We start from the raw sequence: 27,579 nt of genomic DNA, 5'->3' as shown, positions 1-27,579 counted from the left end.
TTGTTCTCTATTTGAATTAGTTAAGCTTTTTTTAATCCCTGGTTTGGGGCATACTTTGTAAGCACTTTTAGACACTTGGGAAAACAATATTTATTTCCCAGTGAGCTCAGATTTTTTCATTCTGACAGCCACGTGACGTCTATTAGCCAAGTGCCAGAGCTGCTCATGTAGCCCACTGAGGAGCTCACTGCAAAGCTTCAGGGGGGTTAAGACACCCAAAATGCCTTGAAATGGTTAAAGCTGCCTTGGTGCTTTCTATGCCAGCCCTGCTGTATGATGCAACACCGCTGGGCCCTCAGTGCCTGCTATAAATAGCACATTCAGAACAGATTAGCTGGAGTTGCAGTTACTGGTTCAGAGCATCCTGATCAGAAATACCTCCAGTTCTCAGCTGGGCCACCGAGATGTCATTGTTTCACGGCTCAGTGCAGGATCCCTGACCACACAGAATGTGGCTTGGCTGCCAAACCTCGGTGCCCAGGCTGCCCCAGCGAGGTATTTAGTGCAGCTCTATGCCCGCCGCAGCTCACTCGCTCCTCTCCCGCGCTTCCCGTGGCCTGTGACTGTCAGAGCACACAAGTTCAGCCCCTGCTGGAAGTGAATCAAGCGCTGGAAATAGAAGCCCAGTGGGGGAGAGGCTGCACACTGATCCAGGCTGCAGGAGCTCTCTGGATCAGGAGGCAGATCCTCTGCGTTTGCATGTCTAGGATGAGTAATCCTCGAAGTTATGACTTGGAGGGAACTGCAGCAGCTCAGGCCTAAATGTAAAGCTCCCTGCTAGGAGGATGCTTTAGCAACCATATGTCATATGCTGCCCTTAGCTGAGAGCTGAGCATCCCTGCTCTGGGGATTGTCTGCCCTGGCCATATCCAAGACTAAAATTAGCGGAGGGCTGCGTAAATTGTGAGCTGTGGCTGGTTAGTGCTTCCTTGCCTGGCCTGCAGCGAGTTGCCCCTATTTTAATACTAGTTCAGTGTTTCCTCTAACAGGAGACAATAAATCCAGTGAGGGAGAACCAGCAAAGCTGAAAACCCGCGGTGCTGGGTCTGTCTGAAGGCCCACAAAGCAGTCTGGGATGCTGCTGGTTTTGACGTGCTGCCGGGGGTTCACTGCTGACAGCAAATCCTGGTGGTTTGCCTGAGCAGTGAACTCTTGAAGTGATGACATGAGAAGTCCAGGCTGAGTTTCATTGCAGGCTGGGGCACAGAAGAAGGGCTTAGGAAACAGCTGGATTACTAAGAGAACAAACCCTGAGACAAAAGGTTCATATGAAGCCAGCACAGGCAGACTGACCAAGCCAAAGCACGTGGGTTTGCTTGGCTCCTGCATAAATAATTGTTTTGTGCTCAGAGACACAGTGAAGAGCCAAAGCACTTGGGGCAGAAGGTGTAGTTAATCTGTAGTGCTGGTACAAATGTTCTGGCAGCTCTGGAGTGCAATCTGCTCTCCATGGTAGCTGGGAGAAGTACACAAGGTTGAAGGAGGCAAAACTTGCTTGGTTGGGCTCCAGCCACTTCCTCACATTTCTCAGGAAGGACTTTCAGATCTTCAGTTTTGCGTCCAGCTGGAATTCCACAGGTAGGTTTGCCTCAGCCACCAGGAAGTGCTTTCAGCAGCACAGCACCTCTTATTGCTCTGGTAACAGTGTTTTCCAAGGAGAGCAGCCGTAATTACAACTTCAGCATCCTTTTCTGTGCTGAGCCTGTTTTTTTGGTTGATACCTCTTGGCATTAAAAGAGATTTCCAGCATCTTTTTATAGGCTAGCAGACACCCTCGTTAAATTTGGTTAAAAACTAGATGTGGAAATAACTTATAATACTTGGTATTTTTAAAATAAAGAGTTCATTAAGGACCATATACTTTAAAAGGCCAGTCTTTCTGACAGGAAAAGGAATACTGATGGTAGATCCCTGAGTTCTGTTGATGTTGCATCAGAAAATGAAACTATTTAAACAAGTTCCACGTTGCTACAAATAACACTTTGTGTCTAAAGTAACACCTTGCAAAGCAACTTTTACCAATTTAAGTGTTCAAAGGCTCTTCCAACACTGCTGATGCCTGTATTTTTATCAGTGTTTCATTAGGGTGCTTTTGTTTCCACATTTAGACAAGCCTATACTCTCCTGTACATCCCTCAAGGTCGTTCTGAGAGCATTAATTACGGTGTAATGCTGGGATGGAGCACTGCTGTCTCCTGCTGTGCTGCACAATCGGCTTGCTGGTTCCACATCCAAGGGATGGATTGGGGTTGGTGCTGCTGCAGAGAGAGGAAATGGCATTTGGCAGAAGACAGGAGGAAGAGGAGTATCCTTTTCCCTTCGGTCTCCCACAGTGCACTAAGACCCAGAGCGTTATCACCACTCTCAGCTGACCTCCCGGGGTGTCTTTCGCTCTGTATTACATCCGTGCCGAGTTTATTTAAATTTGCAGCGCCAAGAGGTTAAAGCAGCCTGGATCCGAAGGTATAACCATTTAAAATAATAATAATAATAATAATAATAATAATAATAATAATAATAATAATAATAATAATAATAATAATAATAATAAAATAAAAGTCCGTGTAACCCCCGTTTCTTTGAGCAAGCTCTGCATCAGCTGGAGGGGAGCTCTGCCACTTCCCACAGCCCTGCCGTGGATCTGCATCCCTCCTGGCTTTGAGCCCCCAGGGGGGCAGAGGCACCTCCCGACCATCCGCGGCCACATTTCTGGGGGGTTTTAGCCATGGAACGGCGATAATTATTGCATTTTTAAGAGTTAAATATCGCCAAAGCTTATGTTCTGCTATAAAAACTAAAAGAGGATCCTATGTAAAACCTGATCAAAACACACACACAAAAAGGCAACCTCCCCTGAGGAAGCTAACAAACAAAAACCCACATTTTTTTTTTTTTTTTTTTTGGTGCGGAATGAATCTGCAGCTCGGAAAAGGCAGGACGGAGCAGCGCTTGGAGCCGCGCTCCCCAGCCCCTCGGGGCCTCAGCCCCGGCCAGCGGCAGCGGAGGCAGCAGAACCCGCACGGCCCGGGGGAGGGAGGGGAGGGGAAGGGAGGGGGGCGGCCAAGCATCCCCCCGCGCCGATCCTCACGGGGATCTCATCCCTCGGGGCACCCCGAGCCGGGGGCTGCGGCCCCGCGTGGGTCCGGAGCGGTGTCGGGGGCGGCGTCCAGCCCCGCATCCCCGTGTCCAGGCGGTCAGAGGCGGCGCGGCGGGTGCTCCGCAGCCCAGCGAGAGTTAACGGCGGCGCCGCCTCTCCATTGGCGGCCCCGCAGCCGCTGCGGGAGCCCCGCGCTTATAACGAGCCGCGTCCGCCCCGCTCCGCGGCCCGGGCTCCATGCGGCGGCCGCCGGCATGCCCGGCATGCCCAGCCTGCTGCTCGCCCTGCTCTGCCTGGGGGCGCGGGGGGCCGAGCGCGGCCCCGAGCGCGCCCCGGAGCCCGACGAGCCGTGGTGCCCCTACAAGGTGGGCGCGGATGGCGCGGAGGGGGCGCGGCTGTGCTTCCGCCCGCCGGCCCGCGGCTTCCAGTGCGCGCCCCGCGGGTGCCGCGCCCACCGCTCCGCGGGCGGCGCGCTGGTGGCCAACGTGCTGCGGAACGGCAGCGTGCTGCTGCAGTGGGGGCTGCGGCACTGGGGGCCGCCTCGGCCGCCCCCCTCCGCCGCCCTGCGCGGCTTCGCGCTCAACTGCTCCTGGGACGGCACCTACACGCGCTTCCCCTGCGACAGCGTGGAGCTGGGCGCCGCATGTCGCGACTACCTGCTGCCCGAGGCGCACGGCAGCGTGCGGTACCGCCTGTGCCTGCGCCCGCGCTACGCCCCGCCGCGCCCCGCGCCGCCCGCGCAGTGCGTGGAGTTCCGCGTGGAGCCCGCGGCCATGCGGGACATCGTCGTGGCCATGACGGCCGTGGGGGGATCCATCTGCGTGATGCTCGTCTTCATCTGCCTGCTCGTGGCCTACATCACCGAGAACCTCATGAGCCCCGCGCTGGCCCGCGCTGCCGCCGCGGCCCCGCGCCGCGCGTGACGGGGGATGCTGCGGTCACCCGCACGCCGTGCCAACACTCCCGGTCCTCCCACGCTCGGGGAAGGGAAGAGGTTTTCCAGACTCTTCTCGCAGCCGTTCCCCCAGACTTCCAGGATTTGGGGTTCACCACGCCCGCCGCCGGCCTTCCAGCGCGCGTTCCGGAGAGGGAACGGGTTTTCCAGACTGTGCTCGCAGCTGTGGGTTTTCCACTCCTAAACCTCGAGGATTTGGGTTTCCCTCGGTGTTTGGAGCTCTTCTTCCTCCTAGGCTGGCTTTTCAGCCAGAGCTATGCGTGGTTGCTGAACTCACGGGATCTCAGCGGATTGAAAAACAGTGGCAGAGGTCCACAAGTGCCAGAAATTGTCTGTTTTTAAGGGCAAGCGGCAGATCTTACAAGGGCCTGTTTGAGAAGACTCTCCAGAAAACCCTTATTTTAGGCCTATGCCTAAACCCTCCTGCTCTTAGACCTGTGCTTGATTTTTTTTTTTTTTTCCCTGGACGAAAGTTGTTTAAAGTTCAGGAGAACAGGCCGCTGGAACCACAAACCCCGTAGCTAAGTGTGTGTTTGATCCAAGGCCCACTTAAATCTCGTGACTTAAGTGGGTTTTGTATCACGCCTCAACGCTGGTCACAAATTTTGAGGCCTGTCCAAAGCAATGGGGGTTTCTGGTCAGCTCGAGCGAGCATCAACATCTGACACCTGCTTTTCTCCCATTAGAACTGTCATCTTGGTAGTTCCACAAAGAGCAATGGCAAAGGGACAAACTGAGTATGAAAACTCCATTTTGTTGAGCAAGGACGAACCAATCCTTAATTATAAAATAAGTACAGTGTAAGTGAGCACCGTCCCTCCCTCCGAAATCCCCTCTTTTAGCAGTGCTGTGTGCAGCTACACTAAGGTAGACGCTTCTTGAACACAGAACTCACTGATGTAGCCGAGCGTTTTGAGCGTAGGAACACTCCTCATTAACTACTCACTCGATGCTGTAGTAAGTAAGGTTTTAGCCATACTCTAGTATTAATTCTATTGTGCCTTAGTGCTAAGAATTCATCCCATTTTCTTGGTATATCTGTTCCTGTAGTCCTCATAGACAAGTGTATCTCGCTCGTGTTCTTGTCTCTGAAACTGGTGGTTGTTGGTCTCGTCTCTTTGGTTGTTTGTTTTCTTAAAAAAAAAAACAAAACAAAACAAGCTCGGGCTGATCATTACTTGAACCTTATTATATATACACAAAATAGTTACTGTCAGGTATTTATTTAGTGAGCTAGTTTTTAGTTCGTGTTGTTTGTATGTAGTTGACTGCTGTAACACAGAATTAATTTACATCACTTAGAAACTGAGCACCTAAAGCAAAAAAGAAAAGTAGGGGAACAACTCTTCTGTAAAGGGGTGTTGCTGTTAAAACACGTCAGGTTCATATGTGATCTGTTTGTGTAAATGTTTAGCTCTGGTGAACGACCTGTTTGCTTTTCTTTGTGAAAGTAGTTTGTGAAGTATCAACTTGGTAGTAGAGGGTAAATATAGACAGTATATGGAATCCTTAATAATATACAGTATTTGCACTGATCATAATCCCTTCAATAACTTGGGAGTGGCTGAGAAACTGAAGGTCTGTATTTCGTCAGGCAGAAATACCTTTTATTTGTTTGTTATTCTTGCTTTGTTTTCTTTCCCACATGCAGCTGACTCAGTTTAAGTGTTCTCTGTTTATTACCTTGCCTGTATACTTGATTTTGGCAGGCTGGCAGTATCCAGTGTAGCAGGAAGATGGTGTCATCATGGTGGATGAAGGACAATATCATCATTTTTCTTTTTTTATCTCTAGGGAGGTTGACTGCTGAAAGAAAAGGCAATCAGTTTTTAAGAGCATTAAGACAAATTTTGGTCAAAGGTCTTTTAAAGGTTTCAAGTCAGCTTTTCCTGTAGCCAGTTCTGCACAGGACCATGAGAGTGCCACTGATGTTGTACATCTCTGTCAGCTTCTGTCAACCAGTGTTACTGTTCTGTTCTTCATCTTGTCACGAATTGCCAGATGTGAAAATCAACTGCAGAAACAATGAGCCTTGTACCACCTTGGCATTGAACTTAATAAATTAAGACAATAATGAAAAGAAATGAAAACTTCATAAATATTTAATGGTTCGAGATCTTGTTTGACTGAAAGTGGGAGAATCTGCACAAACATTGGCCATAATGGTATTCCATTGCCTACTGTAAAATTATGACAACATTAATGTATGCAATACCCCAGTGTACCGTATGTGTGGTATTGTCCCAGTTTAAATGAGACAAAGGTCTTTTGCTGAGGATGGATTAGGAGAAAAAGACCCAAACTTCCTTTTCTAGCAATTATAAATTCAAAATTAAGAGGCTCCGATTGAAGGAAAACAAATTATGGAAAAGGGAAAAAAATAACAGCCCTTTATTAAAAGGTATGTGTGTATTAACAGGAACACAAAAAAAAAAAAAGACAAGTAAAACAACCAAGCAATACCCCTATACCCACCAATAATCCCCTTCAAGAACAAAACCGATAAAACCGGCAAAAAAGAAAATCAAATAGTTCAATTTTTAGCATCCTTTGGTGCAGTTCCAGCCACAGTCAGCAGGGGGTGCCGTCGGGTCACTGGAGATGCAAAATTTGTAATGTCCTGTACCATTCACCAGGTTGGCGCTGTTGAGTTATCAAAAAAAAAGTGCAGAACTTGTGATGTTCTATAGGAGTCACCAGGGGGCGCTGTTGGATCACTGGAGGAGTAGAACTTGCAATGTCCAGCCCCCGTCACCGGGCGGCGCTGTGGGATCCCTGGTCGCCGCCGGGTGGCGATGGAGGAGGGGGGAAGGGGGAGGGAAGCAGAAAGCTCTCCCTATGGAAGAAAAACTCACGACTCAGCTGGTGAAGATCTCGCGGTGAAACCAAGCCTGCAACCAGCAAACAACTGCGCAGAGAGACAGCAGCAAAAAACTCCTCTCCCACAGGAAAAGACAAAGAAGCAACCAGGCAGTCTCTCCTCCTTGCTGCAGCCTCCCCTCCGGCTCCAGAGCTGAGCTCCAACCCCCAAACCCCACCCCTTTCCATACACACACCCTGGCCTTTTCCCAATTCCTCCCCACCTCTTTCCATACACACACCCTGGCCTTTTTCCCAATTCCTCCCCCTTGGTTGCTAGGAGATTAATGTCTGGTCATTTAGGGCTCAGGCCAACTCCTTTGTTTATCTGATGGCCCATTAACACATACACGCAGGAGGGGGAAGGGGAAAGGAAAGACAAAATTTCTTGCTAAAATCAGAACTATGACAGGTATGTTCTTAGGTGTTGCATTATCCTGCATTTCTGCAGGAGTTGAAATGGAGAATCACATGCTCATTAACAACCTTTTTTTCCCTTGCCTTGTGCTAAATGTGAGGAAAGCTGCTGCTTAAATGTGAGCAGCTCGAAGCCCAGCCTGACCCCAGCTTTTCTGGAGGAAACAGTCTGTGCCTCAGGCAAAAAATCTCTCTTAATTGCATTATGATATTTTTTGTGGTCCATAAAAGGAAAAGCTGCTCGGCTTTATTTGGAGGTGCAAGTGAAAGCTGGTATTTTGCTTCCATGGAGACCTGGAGTTGTAGTCTTACAAGACTGCAAACTGCTGCTGTATTTCACCAGTATGTTCCGAAAGAAAGGCTGGGAAGAGTGGGCTGAAAGTAGGAAAAGTGGCAGATAACAGTGTCACATTCCTGTTAAAGGCTTGGAATTACGGCAGTGATGCTTGGACGGGGTCTTTGGCAGTTTTAGCCTAAGCAAACACCCCCCTGACTGGCGTTGCTTTAGGTCTGGTTGCTACATCTCTAATAATCCACTTAACCAGGGATCCCAGAACCACCAGAGGATCTCCAGGGTGCCTTCGTAGAGTAAGAATTAAGAAAGCAGTGGGCAGGGTGATTAAGAATGGCTGAGCAGGCACCCAAAGGAAGAAGGTTTTGCAGGAAGGGCCGAGGAAGCTCTGAGGGGACACGTTTAAGGCGGGTGACAAAATGGCTGCGTGAGAGGGAAGGTCTGAGGAGAGGGAAGCAGCTGAGGGGAGGGGGAAAGATTTCTTTGGGAAAGTCGAGGAAATAGTGAAAAAAGGGATTTTTTTTTTTTTTTAATGGAAAATACAAGAGGAAGGGGTTTACATGGATGCTCTGAGGGAGGCTTTTGCACAAGGAGAGAGGAGAGCGGCGGGTTGTGGGAGCAGGTGATAAAGGTGCTGAAAGGTGGGAAAAGGCTCCTCTGGAAGTGCTGAGGTGACAGTGTGGAAAAAAATTCCTCAGAAAGCACAAACAAAAAAAATACCAATGGGAGGGCAGAACATATTTTTAGAAAGCACAGAGAAGAGTCCTGCCTTGCTAGTGAAGTTCAGCTGGGCTGGGGAATAGATTTGTTCCTTTGATGTCCTGATTTATCTTGTATTTCTCTTGCTCCCTGTTACCTGCTTCTGACACTGAAATAGTGCAAGTAAATCAAGGTGGAAAAGCACAATGAGATGGAAAAGGGAAAAGATGACGAAAGCCTCAGGCAAAAATGGAATTGGGCTGGGCTGAGCAAGGAGCACCATGATAATTTTGACCTGTCTGCCTGAAAACAATCCTGAAATCCTTGCATTTTTACAAGGCAGGGGGTACCTAAATAACCCCTTGTTTTGGCCACCCTTATTCGTGCAGTTTTCAGTAAAAGCCCGAGCGTAAACGCTCCTAAAATGCGTAATTTCATGATTAATTGTAGCAGCAAGCATGTGTCTGTGTTACGTTCGCTTCAGATCCCTCAGCACAGAGCGCTCCGGGCACAGCCATGGCCGTGGGATTATCCAGGGTGTCGGACCCAATTTTCTTCCTCGGGATGACTCAATTCTCCATCCAAACACTTCCCCTGGGGATCTCTCCCGTGTCCCAGCCCAGGTGGCCCACTGCTGACATTTGGATGCCACCTAGTGCCGAGAGAGAAAACCATCCGACGGCCCCGCTTTCCTGACGAGTTGGTGGTTTTAATTTCGCAGGCCGAGGAGCCAGCAAGGCTGACGAATTCATGACCCACAAGGCTCCGTGACCCACAAATGCAACTCCTGGCCCTGCACAGACACCCCAACAACAATCCCACCCTGTCCCTCAGGGAGTTGTCAAACACTCCTTGAGCTCTGTCAGCCTCGGGCCTGCGACCAAACCCTGGGGAAGCCTGTTCGGTGCCCAACCACCCTCTGGGGGAAGAACCTTTTTTATTGATATCAAATCCAACCCTGCCCTGGCGCAACTTCAGGGCATTCCCACGGGTCCTGCCCGCTGATCGCCGGAGAGATCAGCGCCCGCCCTTCTTCCACTTTTCCCCCCCTCAGGAAGAAGCCGTTAGGCCGCCATGGCGTCTCCCCTCACCCCCCTCCTCCATCTTCTCTCCAAGCCGAAGCCGCTCCTCACAAGGCTTTCCCCTCAAGACCCCATCACCACCCTTCTTCGCTCTCTATATATATATGTACATACACACACTGGTTTTTAATACTCTTTATTGCCGCCCAAAGCAAGTACTCAAGGCGGGGCCGCCTCAGGGCAGAGCGCGACTACCCCGTCCCTCCATGTCGTGCCTGAGGGCGCGGCGGAGCCCCACACCAAACATGCCACAGACCCCTAATTCCTGACAGTGTCTCCCACAGCCCCCCGGGCCAGAACCGGGGGACGGGCGGCGGGGAGGCGGAGCGGCGGCCGCCGCTCCGCCTCCCCACCGCCCTTCCCCCGGCTCGGGCCCGCGGCCCGGCCCTGCTGACACGTCCCCGTTCCCCGCCCGCCGCGCCGCCATTTTGTGCGAGCCGCGGCCGGCAGCCGCGGGCGGGAGCTCCTTCTTTTCCCCGTCCGTTCCCCATCCCCTCCCTCCCGTCCCCCGCCGCTGCCATGCCTTCCGCGCCGCTCCGCGTGGCCGTGGTGTGCTCCAGCAACCAGAACCGCAGCATGGAGGCTCACAACATCCTCAGGTAACCGGGGATGGCAGGGGTGGGGGTGGTTTCCTTTAGGCCCCGGGCCGCTCCGCTGTTCAGGGCGGGCCGCGCTCGGTGAAAGGGGATCGGGGGATACGGTCCTGTTCGCCCCTTCCCCCCTATCCCTGGGCAGGGCTGGGTTTGGGGGGGAGTCCCGGAGCGGTGGTGGCTGTTCCGCCCTCCCTGGTGGGCCCCTCCGGACCCGGCGCTGAAAACACGGGCTAGGCCCTTCGGCAGGCGCAAAACGAGGGCCTGTGTCTCGCCTCTTGAAAACTTGAAGGTTCCCCTTTTTTAATTTATTTTTTTTTAAGATTTTTTATTTTTTATTTCCCCCCCCCCCAGTTTTTTTTTTCCCCCCACTTTAACGCATCTGAAGGGGGCCTACAGGGGGGAAGCCGCAGAGGAACTGACTCTTCGTGAGGAGCTGGAGTAGTAATAGTAATAGGACAAGGAGTACAAATTGAAAGAGGGGAAATTCTTAGGTTAGGAGGAAGTTTTTTTTTTTACTGCGGTAGAAAGGGTGGTGGGGCACTGGCTCGGGATGCCCAGGGAGGTTGTGGCTGCCCCAGCCCTGGAAGTGTTCAAAGCCAGGTTGGACAAGGCCTTGAGCAACCTGGCCTAGTGGAAAGTGTCCCTGCCCATGGCAGGGGGTGGAACAGGACGATATTTAAGGTCCATCCTAATCCTTTGACATCCTATGAAGACTGGAACCACTCCATGCCCTGAAAGGGAGCCCTTTCCTCTTGCAGGAAAACCAGACCAAGTGCTTGGGTCAGAATGCTAAATGTCTTTGAGATTATAGGTGTTAATCTGTTTAGGACTCCAGGTGTTTTCAGCTTGGCTGAATTCAAAAGGGGAGATTGGAGACTGGGGACAGACTGACGGGCAGGAGGAGACCTGATCTGCCTGAAATCACGTCCCTAAATCTTCCCTTTGCACTGCAGGAACACGGTGAAGGTGGTTGGGTTTATTTTATTAAAGTTCTGCGAAGAAACATTCACATTAGAAATACACGTAGCTGGCATAAGAAGCTGAACAACTATAAGTAGGTTGTGTGTGCTACATTTAAATAAAAATAATAGCCTTGGAAGGAAGAAATAATAGAAGCATCTGGTTCTGGCAGCCATCTTACTGTGAGCAGCATTTCGTGCTGTCAGGGATTAAACTTGGCATCAGGTGTTACCTGTGAAAACACGATGCTGTTTTCTTCTGCTAATAACACTGAAACTGGGTTTTAATTGCACCCTGAGTACTAATGACGAGGTTAAATTTACTTCCAACGTCAGGCCTTTTCCTTCCTCTCGTGTTTTTGCAGAAGAAATAAATCGCTTCCGGTGTGACTGGTGTTTGGCAAACGTGGCGGGGGAATGTTCGGGGTTTTTTAAAGTCTGTTCCCCCTTAAAATCTTAATTAAAACGTGACAAACTGTATTTATTTGGAAAAATGTTTAATTTTCTGTCACTATGGCAGTAGTTGGCAATGCAAAGATAAGGAAATAACTGCCCCATGGAATGAGAATGGTGGCTTGTCAGGAAAATGTCTGTGTTGGCTCAAAGCCCATCTGCCTCACCAGTTCAGGCAGTGTCTTGCTGTGTCTTGCACTGCAGTTGAAAAAGAACACACGATTAAAAGAGGAAGAAACTGAGGAGTTATGAAACTTTCAGGTATGTTGTTAGTGGATTATAAGACTTTAAGGGATACAAATTCTATCAGAAGTACAGGTGACTATCAACAAACAAAGTCTGGGGCCCAGCCTTCAGTGTGTACTTGCGTATTTTGTAATAAACCAGTTTTAAACGCTTTGTCCTAATTTTCCAACAGAAAAGTCAGGCTGGAGGTGTGTGTGAAGTTTGTTGATAGGATAAGAGCTATCCCACAGGTTGAGCCACGGAAGCAAAGGGCAAACAGGAGCAGCAGTTGGGGCTGTGCAGAAGGACACGCTCCTCCTTGTCAGACTGGGTGTGTGGAACCAGTCGCTGGGTCACACCTTACTCATCCTGCATTATTCACCACCTGACCTGCACCCTCACCCGCTGGGGCGGGGTGAGAAGCACAACAGGCCTTGGTGCTCTGCTACCAACACAGATCCAAACCACTGCTCACACCAACACAATCCAAACACTGCTGCTGTGAGGAGAATGAACCCAGCACGCTCTTTTATTTGCCCCTGCAGACAGGCCATGGTTTCTCCCTCAAACACAGAGGAGGGAGGCAGAAGAGTAATTTCTCTTATAACCGAATGTTTTTATGCACCAACTTCCACACTTCCATTTGTGTGTGTTTGCTTGGTAGTACCTTGATGGCCTTGAAAGGAAGTTACTGACTTCAGTCTCTGTTCTACTGTAGGATGCTGATACACACTTAAACCACATATTCTTTTGTTTTAGGAAACAGTGTCTTAGGGACAGTATAGAGTTTTAAATATCAAAACTACACTGGCTAAAACTTAAATTTTATGTTGCTGATAAGACTTGTAGTTCAACATTGACCCTGTGAGGGAACTTAAGTTGCAGCAGTGCTGTTTGTGTAATTTGTTAGTCACAGCTTCTCTCCTGGCATCATTTGTCAGCAGCTAAATGCAGTGAGGTATTGGCATTTATATTTCCTACTTAAGCTGTATTAGGAAACCCTCAAGAAGAAGGAAATGTTCTCAAAATTTTAGATTAAAACACTTCATTTGACATTTTGTTAGTGATGATGCAAATTAGAGCAAGTTGGTAGTATTCAAAATCAGTTAACAACACTTTTGTCCTGCTTTTTAACAGTGTGGGGTTGTTCTGGGGGATGGGATTTTTTTGTCTTTATTGAATGGCATAATATGCTAAGTAGCCTACAAGGAGGGCACTGTTGGTAGTTATTTTCCTGCTACATCTTATAGGAAGGGTTGTGTTCAGATTAGTGATTGGTCCCCTGAAAATCTTCACCACTACGAGCTGCAGTGGCACTGCAGGATTGCATTTGCTTTAAGTTTAGTAATACTGTAAAGAGAAGCTGTGCTGCTGGGACTGTACAGAAAAAATACCTTAATAAGAATGTGTGAGATCTCGAAACAACAATGAAACAGAAGGAAGGTGTGGACAGAAGTTCCCATCTCAGTCTGCACAGGTTAATATTTCTGCTCTCAGTACCTGAAGCTGAGTGGTACCAACCCTGTGGAGTGTCAGTGCTGGGGCAGTGCTGTGTGCTTTCAGCAGCAGTGGTGTCCCACTGAGAAGGGCTGTCTGCAGTGAGCTCTGAAAATGCTCAGGGGCACATGAGTAAGAGTGCAGAGAACTCACTGTCATGAGCTCTGCACTGGGATGAGGTGAGCACAAAAGGAATCCATGCACTGACTCACTTTGTCCTTAATGTATCGGTAGTTCATCTGCATCGGCCTCGATGCTATTAATAGAAACAACATCCTGAAATGTGGCACTGTATACAGTTCTGTTAATGTTTAAGCTCCGTGTTTGCAGAGATCAGTGCTGGGATAGTCAGTGGGTCTGTGCCACCCTTTGCTGTTCATGCCAAAGCTGCAGCTCGTTGTTTCCACCTCCTGGGTAGTTTAAGAACAAACCCTGGGTACAGGTTGTCTTGCAGGAGCCATTCACGGTGAACAGGCTGTGCCACGTGAGCACACACACACACACACACACATAGTGACTCACTGCACTGGATCTCTCCAGCTGTTTAAGAAAAGCAGGCTGGTGAATAAAGGCTCTGTGCAGGCATCCTCCCCTCTCCCATGCCCCAGTTGTTGCAAGAAATGTGTTGAAACACTTCTAGAGTATTTCCTAGCGGTTCACCCGGTGTGTAAAAGTTGACACTGCCAGTTGCCAGGGTACAAAGCATGAAATTCCATGTGAGAAACACATACTCCAGCTCTAAGGAAGTAATTTTCAGTGGGTCACGGGCCTTGGAGGCACCAGTTTTTGCTGTGTGGAACATCAAATGAAGATTTCTGGTTTGCTTTAGATGAGATCATTCAGGGACACTTCCAGCAGCTGGAGGTGGGGGTTTTGATGCCTGTGATGCAAACAGACCTCTTTCAAAGAATAATATTAAAAGAACAAAGTAAAAGTTAAGAGGAAACCATAGAAGAAAAGATTAATGTGAAACTAAATTATTGGCATTGCAGTTTCTTCTATACATACTATGGCTCAATTTGTGCCCAGTAGGAGCAGCAGAATAAAAACATGGGTCTGGAAATATTGCAGGGAAAATAAATTACCAGTGACTCATAACTGCACCAGTTACATGTGATGGAGGGCTGGGAGGGGCAAAGAATTGCACTTTTTTCCTCTTGCATCCGTTTTCAGTCATTAGTCCTGCAGAAAGAAGCAAAAATCATCATGTATCCTGTCTGTTTACAGAAATAGGGACCTATAAATAGTTGCTGGAGGAAAAAGGAGGGGAGCAAGAAAAGAGAAAGGAGGGGCTGTGTCCTTATAGGAGGAATGAAAGGAAATAAGTGTTGATAGCTGCAGAGCAGTGTGTGAGCTCGGGGCAGAACTTGATCCCAGCAGTCTGTGCACAGAAGCATTTTGGGCCACTCTGAAGGCAAACAGGCAGTTTGAATCGGTGTCTCCTGCTGGATTTCCTTGCTGGTTTGTATGTGCTGACCAAGGAGTCCAGGGGTGACTCTTTCACAGGTCCCCAGTCTCCTGTTTTCTGTGGCAAACTCTACAGATTTGGGGTTGTTTTGGGGGAGTGGGAAGGCACAGGCACTGGGTTGTTTGCTTGCTTTTTGTTTTACCATTGTTCAGTCCGTTCATTCTCTGCTAAAAATCATTGAAGCTGGAACTGGGAGTCCTGGAAAAGACAGATTAGGTCATGGTCTTGACCTGTTTCAAGTTACATTGTCATTATAGACCCAAATGTTTCAGCCTTCTGGACAACAGCAACAGTATCTTACCATGTAACTTTGTCCATTAGACCAGGAGAAAAACCTGTTTTTGGTCCTGTTACTCCACAAATATATTTACCGAAGGATGTACTGAGGTTCAAGTACAAATATTTTGGTTAATCAGAAAGAACATTTTGACATTACCCCTAAAGACAAACAGGTTCCTGCCTCCCTTTTTTTTATTTTAATTAGAACTATTCAACAAGTGGTTGTTCCTAAGAATGGAATGGAGCAGCCCCTGGTTCACCCCACAGTTTTAGGCACCAGCCAGCAGAATATCTCCCCCCTTGTGTAAATGTAATTACACTGGATGGTTTGCAGTGCACTTGAGCAAAGTGCCAGGCACACAAATGTTTGTCCTGGGCTAATTAAATTACACCAGAGGTAGTTTGGGCCACAAAGTGAGAGGAATAATGTAGTTATCCCAGGGACTTCAGCAGAACATTTGAGTATTGATCAGTTGGTACTTTTACTTACTTATACGAAGAGAAAAACATCTCTGCCTCTGCTCTATTGTTGAGAAGTGAATACAAAACACATGCTTCTTGCAAAGCCAGGATGTCTGAAAGCACAAAAGAAATATCCAAAAAGCTGTGTACCACAACTGTAAGAAAATTCCTGTCAAATATAAGTACTCCTTTAGAAATGGTGTGTGAACTGGGATTGCAACTGCAAGGAAATCTGCACGTTGGGAATGCCCGGCGGTTTGGCTGCTGAACTGTCTGGCTGTGATTTGGCTGATTGCTGAGAGGCGTTTTCAAAGCTCACTGTGTTCTTCAGCGCTTCTCCTGTTGGAAATCACCCGATCTCACTGCCTCCCCTCTCCCCTTCCCTCCTGTCTTGCAGCAAACGAGGATTCAGCGTCCGATCCTTTGGCACGGGGACTCACGTGAAACTGCCGGGACCGGCACCGGACAAGCCAAATGTTTATGACTTCAAAACAACCTATGATCAGATGTACAATGATCTGCTTAGGAAAGACAAAGAACTGTATCCCCGTGGCATGGCCTCGTTAAAAAATCCCATGTGGTTCATCCTTGAAAGGTGTAATTCATTACTTGGCATTATGCGTTAGGAACAGAGAGTTGCTTGACTTGGAGAACTTAAAATGATTTCAGTTTATAGTTTTTTTTTATTTTTTTACAATGGGCCTCTAGTGCTCCCCTGTAAAATTGCTGAGTTACAATGCACACATCCCCAAATGCTCTTTTGTAGTGTGTTAACATGTTTAGCTCTTGAGTGAAAGCACATCGGTACTCACAGATTGCCCATTGCCTGCACTGCACTGTGGATCACACGCTCTCAGTGCAAAGACTGTCCCGATAATGGAGCTGGGAAGAGCGACCACCTCGACATTTATGTTGTATTTAGCTCAGACAAACTGCCAGGTAAGGTTTACAGATACTTTCTCTGGGAGAGAGGATACCTTTCATTAAAGAGCTCACCCTTCTCACTGAGGATTTCGTGGTACGTGATCTGTGCACCAAGAAAAAAAATAATCCTGTAGTGTATTATAAAGAATGGAGATAGGAGAGCCCAGTAACATATTTGATCCTGGAGAGCAGAGGTGATCAGGGTTAGGCACACTACTAAAAACCATGACTAATGTCAAACTGATTTTAAAATACCTATATTTAAAGTTGATTTTTTTTTTTTTAATTATTGTTAGGAAAACCCACAAACCTACTATAAAATTGGGGCACTCACTCTAGATACTCTTTTTTTCCAACAGAGATTTTTTTTTAAAAAAAAAAATTCAAAATGTAGGATATAGGATGTAGTCTTTCTGGATCACATGTGATGTGCTGGTTTATTTATTAGTTGTTTTTTTTTTTTTTAATCCCTCTGCCTACAGAGAAAAGGCAAATCTTGCTAACCCATCGTAACGAGGTATGTCATATCCATATCTTGATTAAAAGAACTGCTTCAAAAGAAAAGAACTTGAACTGAGAATTAATTTTAACAAGCACTAACGACTTGTGATTTCCTTTTTGCATCCTTCATTGCTGCTGTACTGAGTATGGCAGTGCTTAAAAAAAACCCCAAACAGCAGAAAGCCTGCCCAGCCCCATCATTCAGCATGTTTAGGAGTTGCCTCTGTGGTTCTGCTTCATGCTGGACATGGTTACTGTGCATCTGCAGAGTCACAGTTAACCCTTTTCTCAAGATGAAGGGAAGCAGGTTTGAACAACAGCCATCTGAAGGGAAATAGGGCAGGAGCAATTGCCTCTGTGACTTTGCTTTTATGGTCCTCGGCTGATTTGAGGTTTTCAGACTGAAGACTCAGCACAGAAGTCAACTCCATTTTCCAGAAGTGGGTTTTGAGGGTAAAGACTTTAAGCAAAGGCAGAGCTGCTCTCATCAGCGAGGTGTGGAATAGGTGTTTGTGAACCAGGGGCACAGGGACCTCAGTCCTTTTGGGTGAGCATTACCTGCTGGGGGTGGGGGGGCATGGCCTGGGTAGGGGGAGGGCCTGCTCTTCTCCTGGGCTTGGATTGGGGTGGGGAAACAAAAGGACCTGTGTTTCCATATGATTGAGCTGCTTGTTCTGTTCCCCAGCCTTGCTTCCATCAGCTCAGTGGATGTGACTCTCAGCTGTAGCCTTTCCATGTGGTGTGAAATGGGGTGTCCTGGGGACATTCCCACATGGCAGCAGGAGCCATGGGAGGTGTGAGGGCTCAGCAGTCAGTTCTGCCTCACTCAGGAGTGATCTCCTTCCAGTCCCACGTGCCAGCAGGGATCCCAGGCACTGTGCACCCCACATACCCCGTGAAATTGGGGCTGTGAGGGACATGGACCATCCCCTGCCCAAAGAAACTACCCCAGTTTCCAAAAGCAGTGGTCACAAACAGCAAAGAGCTGCTGCAGTGTTGGACCTCCCTCAGAGCAAGGTTAAAACCGTGTGAGAGAGAAGATCCACCGAACCTCTCCTGCTCACTTGTGAAAAGGGGGGACAACTATTAAAAACCCACTCTACAGAGACTAAAAGCACCTTCATTATAGTTAATTAGTGAAATATAGAGCACAGGCTCACATACCTTGAAGGCATATGTTGAATTTAAGAAGCACAGGAATAAGAGATTCGCTTGAGTAGGTGGTTACAGTGTCTCCAAAATGGAAGTACTTCAAAGCCTTTTAAGATGTGGTAGTTTAAACTTATAGTTAAAATAAGTACCCACATCTCCCATTGCTTTTGGAGAATATAGCATTTAAATTCCCTGAGCCCTAAGAGGGGGCTGTGACAAAGCTGTTCTGAATGTGGCTTTTGCTTACCTTTTTTTTTTTTTTTAATATTCCTCTATTATTTCTAAGACAACAGTAGAGGATTCTACTGCTAATCTGGAGGAGACATGGCCATGCAGCACCTCTGGGGCTGTGTGTGTAATGCATGTAAATTGTACTTGCATGTGTAATCCACCTTTCTAGGATCGTGATTACTTGCCCCTTAAAACTGTGTGAGGGGGTTTGAGGACTTAATTCTAATTATATGGTGGTGACTTTAAAGGTGAAGCAAAAATAGAGCAAAACTGGTGAGCCCTGCCTTCAGGTGAACTCAAAAATTAGTCAAGGATGAAACTTGCTAAACACCAGTTTAAATCTTCATCAGCAGTTGCTTTTATGCCCAGGGATAGGAACTGTTCAAATGGAAATTTGACCAAAATTCTGCAGCAGTAGCTCCTGGATCCTTTATCAATGTTGACTAACTCCCTGACTGATTGTTCCTTTCCTTTTCTCAACACTGGTGTCTCTGTGAGCCTCACGTTAAAGGTGCCCCATGATTTCCATAGGTGGGTGGGTATTTTTAATTAGGATCTCTAGCCTGCATCTGATCTGCAAGCCTGGCCTCTTGCTCCCTTCCCTCTCTTACCTCCTGTTTTAATGTGACCTGCTCTCTAGGCAGCACTCCAGTTTTAGCTCCACAGTTACACGAGGATATAAAATTGCGGGGAGGGTGGAACATCCTCAAGATGTTCCTAAAGGTGTGCTTGTTAGAGGGAAAATTTCCAAATGAAGAAGAGAAACTGGCTTGGTACATCTCTCTTGAAGACATATTGATTCTTTTCTGTCAGAAGAAAGGTAGTGCTAATCTTGGTGTTTGGGATGTAGCTCTGCTCTGTGAACTCCATGCTGAACCTGGATGCCCAGGTGGTATTGCCCTGTAGCTCAGTCTTGAGCAGTAACTTATTTAACTCTACTTCAGGTAAGCTCTTATGCATGTATTTATCTTCCATTTTATCTGGTTTTCTCGTGGATTTGGAACTGATAAGCAGTTCAAAGCTTCTGTTCTGAACTGTCATTCCAGTGGTCAGCAGGATAGCTTCTGTGTCTGGAAACCACTCTGGGATGGTTTATTTTAGATATGTTTAGGGTTGGGTTTTGGTTTGTTGGGGTTTTTTTTTTAGGTTGGATTTGTTTTTTTTCTTCTCTGATTTTTTTTTTTTTGAAGCCTGACCTTCCAACAGCTAAAAATAGTTGGAGTCATGGCCTGCCTGTCAGTGGCAAAATTCTTCCAAATGCAGTGCAGTACAAGTCTCATTTTCTTCCTTTACATGTGCTCCTAGAAATAGAGGGAAGGGATGAGGGTGGAAAGCACTGTTTAAACTGGATTTGAACAGGCTTCTAAGAGGCACATTTGTGTGAATCAATATGCTTCCAGCCACAGCTGAATTCCAGTTCCTTTTTCTCCATGAAGTATCATAAGACCAAAACACTTCACAAAGTCCCAGGCCTTTCCAGCACAGCAGTTTTCAGTACTTTTTAGTCTGACTTCTGATCAGAATGCCTTTAATCTTGGCTTCATTTGCATTAAAAAGGAAATATATAAATTTATGAAAAATATATAAACTAGAAATGTATTATTTAAATGCTATTTCCCCTGTGTTTGAAACTGCAATCTAATATTAAATGCTCTTGAGCACATAAAACATCCTCTGCCATCCTGCCAGTCTGCCAGGTAGTCTTTGGAATGTTTCTTTCCTTAGCCAAGGTGAGTCCTGAACAGATGCTCTAAGGAATTCTGACCCAAGGATCCTATCTGAGGCTGAGGACTCCTGTAAAATCCACTTAGAATTGCAGTGATTCCATTTACTGGCCCAGGTTTGGCACTTCCATCCCCACTTAAAGGAGGGGAGCGTTGAAGACTTTACCTCCCATCAACACAGAATTTCTGTGCCAACATAAGGGATGCTTGCACTTCTTTTTTTTTTTCCCTTAAAATGATTCCAAATCCATTTCCATTTTCATGGTAGTGACTGTAATTTCCTAAACTGGCGTTAATTGCAAGCCAGTGTTGCACTGAGGACTGTTTCCTGCAGACTCATCCAGCGTTGTTGCTTCCCTGGTGTGCTGCTGTTCCAGAGTGGCCCTGCTGGCTTTGTGATTGTGTTCTCAGCTTTCCAAAATGCCTTAAATTGAAACGGCTTAATTGATTTAGGGTTTGTAGATGCTTTGTGATTTGCTTTCTCTGAGCTTCCCTATCCATCCCGAACTCCAGGTAGCTGAAAATCCCTTTTGGCTTTTGCAGCACGAAGCAGTGAGAGCAGCAGAAGGCCCTTTGAGAAGGGCTACTGCAGCCCCTGCTTCCCTGAGATGGTAAATGGGGTGACTCATCCTCTCTCCCAGACCCCTCTCCTCACAGCCTCCTCAGAGCTCTTCCCCCCTCAGCCCAGTTTGCTGCTCATCCTCTGGAACCTGGCACTGGTTTCCAAACCTGAGAAGAGCCTCTAAAAGTCCTGGGTGACACTTGTGAGCTTTCCTGCCCCGCTGGTCCTGACAGTGACTGTTGTGTTCCTTTTTTTGACGTGTCCCTGTCACGTTGTGGACTTGGCAGTAGTTTGAGCCAAGTGATCAAACACTGGACATTCCAGCATTCCAGACTCCTCTTCAAGTTCACGCTTGGATGAAGTGCATAGTCAGCTGTTGGATGGCATGGGCAGACCTGCCACATCTTCCAAGTCATCTTCTGGTCCATCTCTGCTCTCCTTGTCTTCCTTTAGTCCCTTCAGTATATCTAAGCCATCCCTTCTCCAGGTCTTTTATTTTCCCATTACTCCTTTTCGCATTTGACAGCTTGTTTCTGTCCAGTTCCATCCCCAAACACTCTTTCAGCTCTTCAGCACCAACAAATCACTGGCATTTGAGCTCTGGGCTTAAACTCAAGATGTTTCCTGCTTCTGCTGATGTTTGGGTTTGTGCCCTCAGCTCTGGGGCTCAGCCAGGCTTGAGGGAGTGAGCAGGGCTGCCATGTGGTTGTATTTGGACCAGCTGCTTTGAGCAGGCTCAGCTGGGCTTCTCTGTGCAGTTTGTAGCTTAAAAATCCCAGGTAGTTGTCCTTCACAAGAAAAACAAGTTCAGTTCTTTGCAGGTCATTAATGCAGGCACAGATGTTACCAGAAACGTTACTTAACCCAGCTTAATATCTTCCTTAGGGTTTGGAATGGCATGTTTTAGAATCAAAGAATCCCAGAATTGTATGGATTGGAAGGGACCTTCCAGATCATCCAGTTCCACCAGGGACACCTTCCACCAGCCCAGGTTGTTCCAAGCCCTGTCCAACCTGGCCTTGGACACTCCCAGGGATCCAGGGGCAGCCACAGCTTCTCTGGGCAACCTGTGCCAGGGTTCACCCTCCCAGGGAAGGATTTCTCCCCACTATCCATCTAAACCTACTCTCTTTTCATTTTGAATCCAGTAGAATCGTAGAATGGTTCAGTGTTTAGACTTCAGAGCACCACAGAAGCCTGGTGACCAAACTGGTTTGTACTAAACCCAACCAATTTCAATTCAAGTGGAAGGCAGTTTGTGCTCTGGCTGTGGAGTGAGGGCAGTTCTTGCAGCTGTGAGCGCCAAGCTTGGGGGGCAGAATTTGTAGTGCCCAGGCCCATTTTCAGGCTTTTATTCCCTGTAAAAGGAGCTGATGCTGAAGGTGGAAAAAGGTTGGGCAGCCTCACCCCTCCCCACACACATCCTTTAAGGAAATATCTATTCTAGACAAATTGCCAAGCAGGCAATGTGAGCTATTTATAATGCAGGCACTAATATTATAATGCAGGTACTAATAAGTAAATTTAGATGGTGTGGAAAAGAGACCTGCAGATGCAGGTGTGAGAAGCAGATTTGTTTGAAGATGTAGAAACCTTTGGATGCCAACCATTAATTTAAAGATTCCCCCCCCCAAAAAAAAAAAAAAAAAAAGTATGTCTACTTTTTAACAAGTGTTTTTTGCCCAATTATGTTTAATAAAGTGGCCTCTAGAGTATTTTTATAGAATGGCCTGGGTTGGAAGGGGCCTTAAAGCTCATCTCCTTCCACCCTCTCTCCATGGGTGGGGACACCTCCCACTAGCCCAGATTGCTCCAAGCCCTGTCCAAGAGCAACCTTGGACACTTCCAGGAATGGGGATTTTAGATGACTATGTAATTAATTTATATACCCCAAAACTTCCAACTCAGATCACTTGGGAGCTTCAGCTTCACGTAGGACTTAAAATGCAATTTACTGAATACTTGAATCAGTAAGGTCATTTTCCCATTATCATACAGGATGAGAGACTTTATGCTCATGGCTGAAAGTGTCCCTGTCAGGGACAAATTACTGATAAAGTGGTTGGAGGGGTGAGGGATGTTTGGTAAAAGGCATTTCTGGTGTCTAGGACAATTTTAAATTTTGGATAGCAGAAGCTGTGAAAGCTTTAGTTTATCCAAACACACACATAACTTCTTTTTTTTTAAGTACATGTGTATCTTCATCTCTAGAAACTGGTATCTATTGCAAAAACCCAACCTGTGTTGCACCATCTCCTTTTTCTATCAAGTCTTTCCACTGCTGAGCTGTCATGAAGGAATTTCATCCCACTGAGGATCTGTTTAGAGTAGTCACTGCAATAAAGGTGAAATCTCAACTGGACCTCCTGTCAAAATGGGATGGATTTACTATGCCAGTGGTTTGCAGGAGGTGAAGGGCTCTTAGAGAAATGCAGGCAGGTTGTGTTGAGTGTGAGCAGGGCTGGGAAGGTGTGACAGCAGGGAGAAAATCATGGGAGCGCCTGCTGAAGAAGTGGCTGCTGAAGAGAAAGAGCAGAGATGCACGGGATAGAGAGCGTGGAGTTGAAATCTCTTGGAAGGAGCTTATTTCAGTCTCCTTTTATAGGCAGATGGACCCTTGGAGGGAGGGGAAAAAAAAAAAAAAAAAAGCTGTTAGTTGGCAGCAGAAAGCTCGGCTGTGAGGCAGAAAGCTTGTGTGGGTTTTTGGAATATGCGTAATTCTGTCTCCAGGCTCAGTCAGGAAAGCTAGGGGACAGATGCCAGCAACATTTTATCCTAGAAAGGGAAAAAAGAGAACCCAAAAAAAAAGCATGTGGGATGTTGTGGATTTTTTTCCTTTTTTTTTTTTTTTTTTTACTTTGAACTGCATGGGGTAGAAACGAGGAGTATGGAGCCCAGAAAGGGCTCCCCTTCCAGCAGAACAAAGCAACACAGCCAGGTGTTGACAGAGATTTTGAAAATGGGATCTTGAAAATGCAGCCATCTTCAAAATGCTCTAGAAATAACCAGAGGTCAGAAATGGCTTCATCAAAGTGTTGGTTTTCTTTTTTCCCCCCAAGCATGACAAACCCAAGGAGAGTTTACAGGGGTGCTGAGAGGAAGCAGTGGGTGCTGGTGTGCAAGAGGGCTTTGGGCTATGAAGGACAATTCTTTAATAACATAAGGAGAAATCTTTTGGGAAAGAAGAGTGATAAAAGGCTTGGGAGCGACCTGGAGAAAAGAAATGTGGTAGGAGTCAGTTGGCTGAGAGAGAATTGACAACATAGATTTGTGATAAACAGCTCGTCATTCCACTTGTTCCAAAGTGAAGTGGTTGAAGTGCAGTGGTGCAGACATGAAAAAACTGAATATATTCTCAATATAAAGTAGATCTGACAGGTAGAAGGGTGGGCTCAGTTTTTGACAGAGCTCAAACACTTGGGAGATTTAACAGCTTTGGAGGCTGTTTGCTTGAAGACTGTTCAAGAACACCTTGGAGCACGTGCTGCACATCTGGCTGCCAAGGGGAGTAGAACTTTGAGCTACCAGAGGGCAACTGCAGAAAGGTAGGCAGAAAGTTGTCAGCCTTTTGTTACAAAAATGTTAGGACTGCTCTCTGAAGAGAAATACATGTATGTGACCTTTCCAGCAAGGAAATAAGCCAAGATGACCCCTGACATGCTGCTACTAATGATTTTTTTTTTTTCTCAGAATCCTGTTATCTCAAGAAATTACAGGCTGCTTTTTGAATGTAAAAATATCTGCTTAGATGGCTAAAAGTACAGCTGTGTCAAAGTAAGGGAGAGATGCATCTGCTTTTCCAGGCTTTCTGCATTCCATCCTTCCCTGGTATTCCTGATTTGCCCATAAAACTTGGCCTTCAGAGGGAGTTTGGTTTTTCTGAAGCGAGTAGGTTGGTGTGACAGTCACCCCTGGAGTGCTCCTGATGGAATTGTGTGTCCCAGAAGGCTCAGGAGACGGGGGGGTTGGTGAATCCTGCCTGGAAGGGGGGTGCAGGATGTTAAACCTCAAGGTTACAGTAGCAGCACAAATATAGCTCCCAAGCAGCATAACAGATTCCTTTCACACGGTGATGAGGCTCTGACAGGCACAAAGTCGGTGTTTTTCTTATTCCCTAAATGGGAATGTATCTTGGGGATATTTTTAAGGGATGTGCTTCTGTTATTTCCTTGACTTTCTTTGGGGAGTTCAGTTGCATAAACCCAGGTAGGGCTTTGTGCAGGTGATGCCACAACCCCCCTGGAATTGCCTTTGAAGAGGGAGGTCCCTGAAGGGAATGTAGGACATTCTGCTTATGCCAACAGAGCAGGCTGTGTGTTTCTAAACATTGTGGCTATAAAAATAGTTGTCCAAGAAAAGTTGTGCTTCTGAGCTCTTCTGAGGGCCTTCTAAAGCTGTCCTGCCATTGCACTGGTGACAGTGACAGATCTCTGCTTGATTTACCCTGATGGGGATCACACTGTCATCTTGGGAGTCTCTAATAGTCGTTGAACTTTATATTGGCAAACAGAAAGAATCTTATTTTAAAGATACAGTAATAATTTAACTTGTACTGGTCATTTGCTTGAAAACATGACTTGTCTTAAAGTGAAGATACTTAACTCCAGCGACTTCAGATACACACAGAATGGAATTTTACACATGTTGGACAGAAATAAGAGAATCAAGCCACGACCAGAAAGATTCCAGAACTGCAAAGACGTTTTTGATTTGATCCTAACGTGTGAAGAAAGAGTCTATGATCAAGTAGTAGAAGGTAAGGACCTTGAACTGATAAACCAAGTTAACTTTGGCTGCTTTTTCCTCTCCCTCCTCTAAAGTCCTTCACAAATCTGGAACCACCTCTGTCTCCTCCAACTACTGCTGCTGGGACACCAGTGGGGACAGGAGCTTGCAGTCCTTGATGTAGACTTTGTGTCCCAGAGCTGGGATGGCTGAGCACTTGTTTCTAAAAGAAGTTGGCAGCTCCAGGGAATGTGTATGGGTGGCAATATGAAGGGCTTATAGAAACTCAGGTACATGTTTGGTTTGGAAATGCCCGTGGATCTCAAAACCCAGCAAGTGGTACGTGATGAGCGTTTTTCCACCCTGGGTTGATGGAGCAACAAAGCCCTAAGATCTCTTCCTTATGCAACTTCTGCCTACCCTGCAGAAGGCTTCCTGTGACCTCCTGAGCAGTTTCTCCCCGTTAAACACCTCTTGTACAGGTGGAGAGGCTGTTCCTGAGTGGTGTTTAACACGGCCTTGCCTTGAGCGAGTCAAAGTGAGATGTGCCTGAAGCACCTGGGCTGGGGGTTGGGTCCCACATGACCTCAGTGCGCAGGCCCCACGTGAGCTCACCCAAAACCTTGAGCTCTCAGCAGTGACTCAGTTCCTGGGCTGAGAACCTGCCTGTGGAAATGCTGGCTCCAGGATTTCAGGAGTTCCTGTCACCCCGAAGGACCAGCCAGCTGAGTTGGTATCATACACAGGACTTAGAGGGCTGTTGCCTTTTGGCTTTTCCATCCTCAGTGGCCACGTCACAACGAGGCAGAGCACACTGGGGCTCCTGCAAACCGAGCAGTCAGTGCTCTGAATGCTCAAGGGAAGGGTTGAAATGTGTGAGTAAGTTGTGAGGGCAGCTCTGGTTCCTTCAGCCAGCACAGCGTGTCTCACGTAGCTTTCCCTCTGATGTTTCAGGTGAGTATCCTGAGGAAGGGAGGGGGAGATCAACCACTTGATTTTCCAGTTGTGCACCTCTCTCCCTTCGTGGTAATAATGCCCTTCACAGTCACCCCAAAGGGTGTGAAAGGCAGCATTTTAAACTGGAAGCCTCGATGGGTTTGCCAAAATGAAGGTGCAGGATTGGGAAGAGAGAGAACAACTTGTGTGTCTAGTAGGAAGGGTGTTAGAGAGGCACAGTACAAGGGTGCACCAGTAGGAAAAGAATGGGGTTTTTTTCCCCCTCTACCCATTGTTTATAAGTAGACAAATTAAAGCTGGAATTTTCTAATGTGACTCTCAGTGCTTGGCTTGTAGGAGCTCACCTTGCAGTGTCACATTCAGAGTGTTGGATGAACAGTGCTTTTTTTTAAAAAATGAGCCATTAAACCCCTCCAGGTGAGAAAGCCCAAAATCCTTGATTTTTGAGACTCCTGATCGTGCTCTTTAAAGAGTAAAGTGAGCAGGAACCTTTCTTGAGCAGGGCAAATAAACTGTCATGACCCTTCCACAAATCTGAATTGCTCTGTGTCCAAAATCCATTTCTTGTTTCTGAAATGAAAGAGAAAACGTGTAAGGCAATGTTAAATAAAAACTATTCTAAAAACCAGTTTGGGGAAAGACCGATGTGACAATGCCTATGCATTTTTAAAAACCTTGTTAATACTTCATGTACAACATGATTCAGTTCCACCCCAACTCTTGCTTTTTTGTTTGTTTGTTTGTTTGTTTGTTTTCAAATAGATTTAAATTCCAGAGAGCAGGAGACGTGTCAGCCGGTCCATGTGATCAACGTGGACATTCAGGATAACCACGAGGAGGCCACTCTGGGTGCTTTCCTTATCTGTGAGCTCTGCCAGTGTGTAAGTAGGGAGGGCTCATTGCTTCGAACTGCACAGGGGCTGGGCTTTGCTCAGTGCTCCTCAAAGGAGCTGGCTCAGCAAAATCCACGTCAGGGTGCAAGTTTCCAAATTCTTCTGGTTATTTCTGTTGGGCAAATAGATGAACTCAGCCAGGTTCGTGGTTAAAACAGTTTTTTAATTACGTGGGATTTAAAGGTCAGAGCTGCCTCCTGAATCCCAGGGTTCCTGACACTGTGTCCTTGGCACTGCCCAGCTTGAGGAGTTCACCTGGGCCAGGATGGCTTTTTCTTTTTTTTTAACTCCAGCCTGTGTGGTTCTATTTTTGGTCTCAAATCCTTTCCAGATTCAAGAAGCCTAAGAGGGTTCAAGGACTTGAAATTTTAGCCATCTGTTCAGTGTGCCTGGAGCTATTCTGGAGGGTTCTTATCTGGTGGGGAGGGATGTTGCCTACTCAACAAAGTACTAGTGAAGTGCCAGTTGGGTGGGTTGGGGAAGGAAGGATCTGCAGATAAACATAAAGCAGAATATCTGTGCATTTGGGGATGTCAGTAAAGCACCCAGGGCTGCACTGTTGGGCACAGCCTC

The 27,579-nt window shown here is 47.0% G+C and overlaps 2 protein-coding genes across 2 annotated transcripts in view; both read left to right on the top strand.

The window, feature by feature from the left end:
* The first annotated feature begins 3,299 nt into the window (after positions 1 to 3,299).
* FNDC10 (fibronectin type III domain containing 10) lies at positions 3,300 to 5,768 on the top strand. The gene has a single exon (XM_027899022.1). It carries the CDS (start codon positions 3,352 to 3,354, stop codon positions 4,018 to 4,020), a length of 669 nt encoding a protein of 222 aa, XP_027754823.1. The 5' UTR covers positions 3,300 to 3,351; the 3' UTR covers positions 4,021 to 5,768.
* Positions 5,769 to 9,839: 4,071 nt separating this feature from the next.
* SSU72 (SSU72 homolog, RNA polymerase II CTD phosphatase) overlaps positions 9,840 to 27,579 on the top strand; it is an 18,847-nt gene continuing 1,107 nt past the window's right edge. The window contains exons 1-4 of the mRNA XM_027898985.1: positions 9,840 to 10,000; positions 15,735 to 15,878; positions 25,048 to 25,187; positions 26,876 to 26,994. Of these exons, the coding sequence (XP_027754786.1) occupies positions 9,921 to 10,000; positions 15,735 to 15,878; positions 25,048 to 25,187; positions 26,876 to 26,994 (483 nt within the window). The 5' untranslated portion in view covers positions 9,840 to 9,920. The remainder of the gene's footprint in view (positions 10,001 to 15,734; positions 15,879 to 25,047; positions 25,188 to 26,875; positions 26,995 to 27,579) is intronic.

The sequence above is a fragment of the Empidonax traillii genome, unplaced genomic scaffold (genome assembly GCF_003031625.1).
Source record: "Empidonax traillii isolate 1590-97213 ecotype Southwest subspecies unplaced genomic scaffold, ASM303162v1 scaffold633:size372093, whole genome shotgun sequence".
In the NCBI taxonomy this organism is placed as follows: domain Eukaryota; kingdom Metazoa; phylum Chordata; class Aves; order Passeriformes; family Tyrannidae; genus Empidonax; species Empidonax traillii.
This window is presented reverse-complemented; position numbering and strand designations above follow the sequence as displayed.

Bases quoted from the DNA above. Each gene is read 5' to 3' on its own strand.
- FNDC10 (XM_027899022.1), top strand. From the start codon at position 3,352: ATGCCCGGCATGCCCAGCCTGCTGCTCGCCCTGCTCTGCCTGGGGGCG.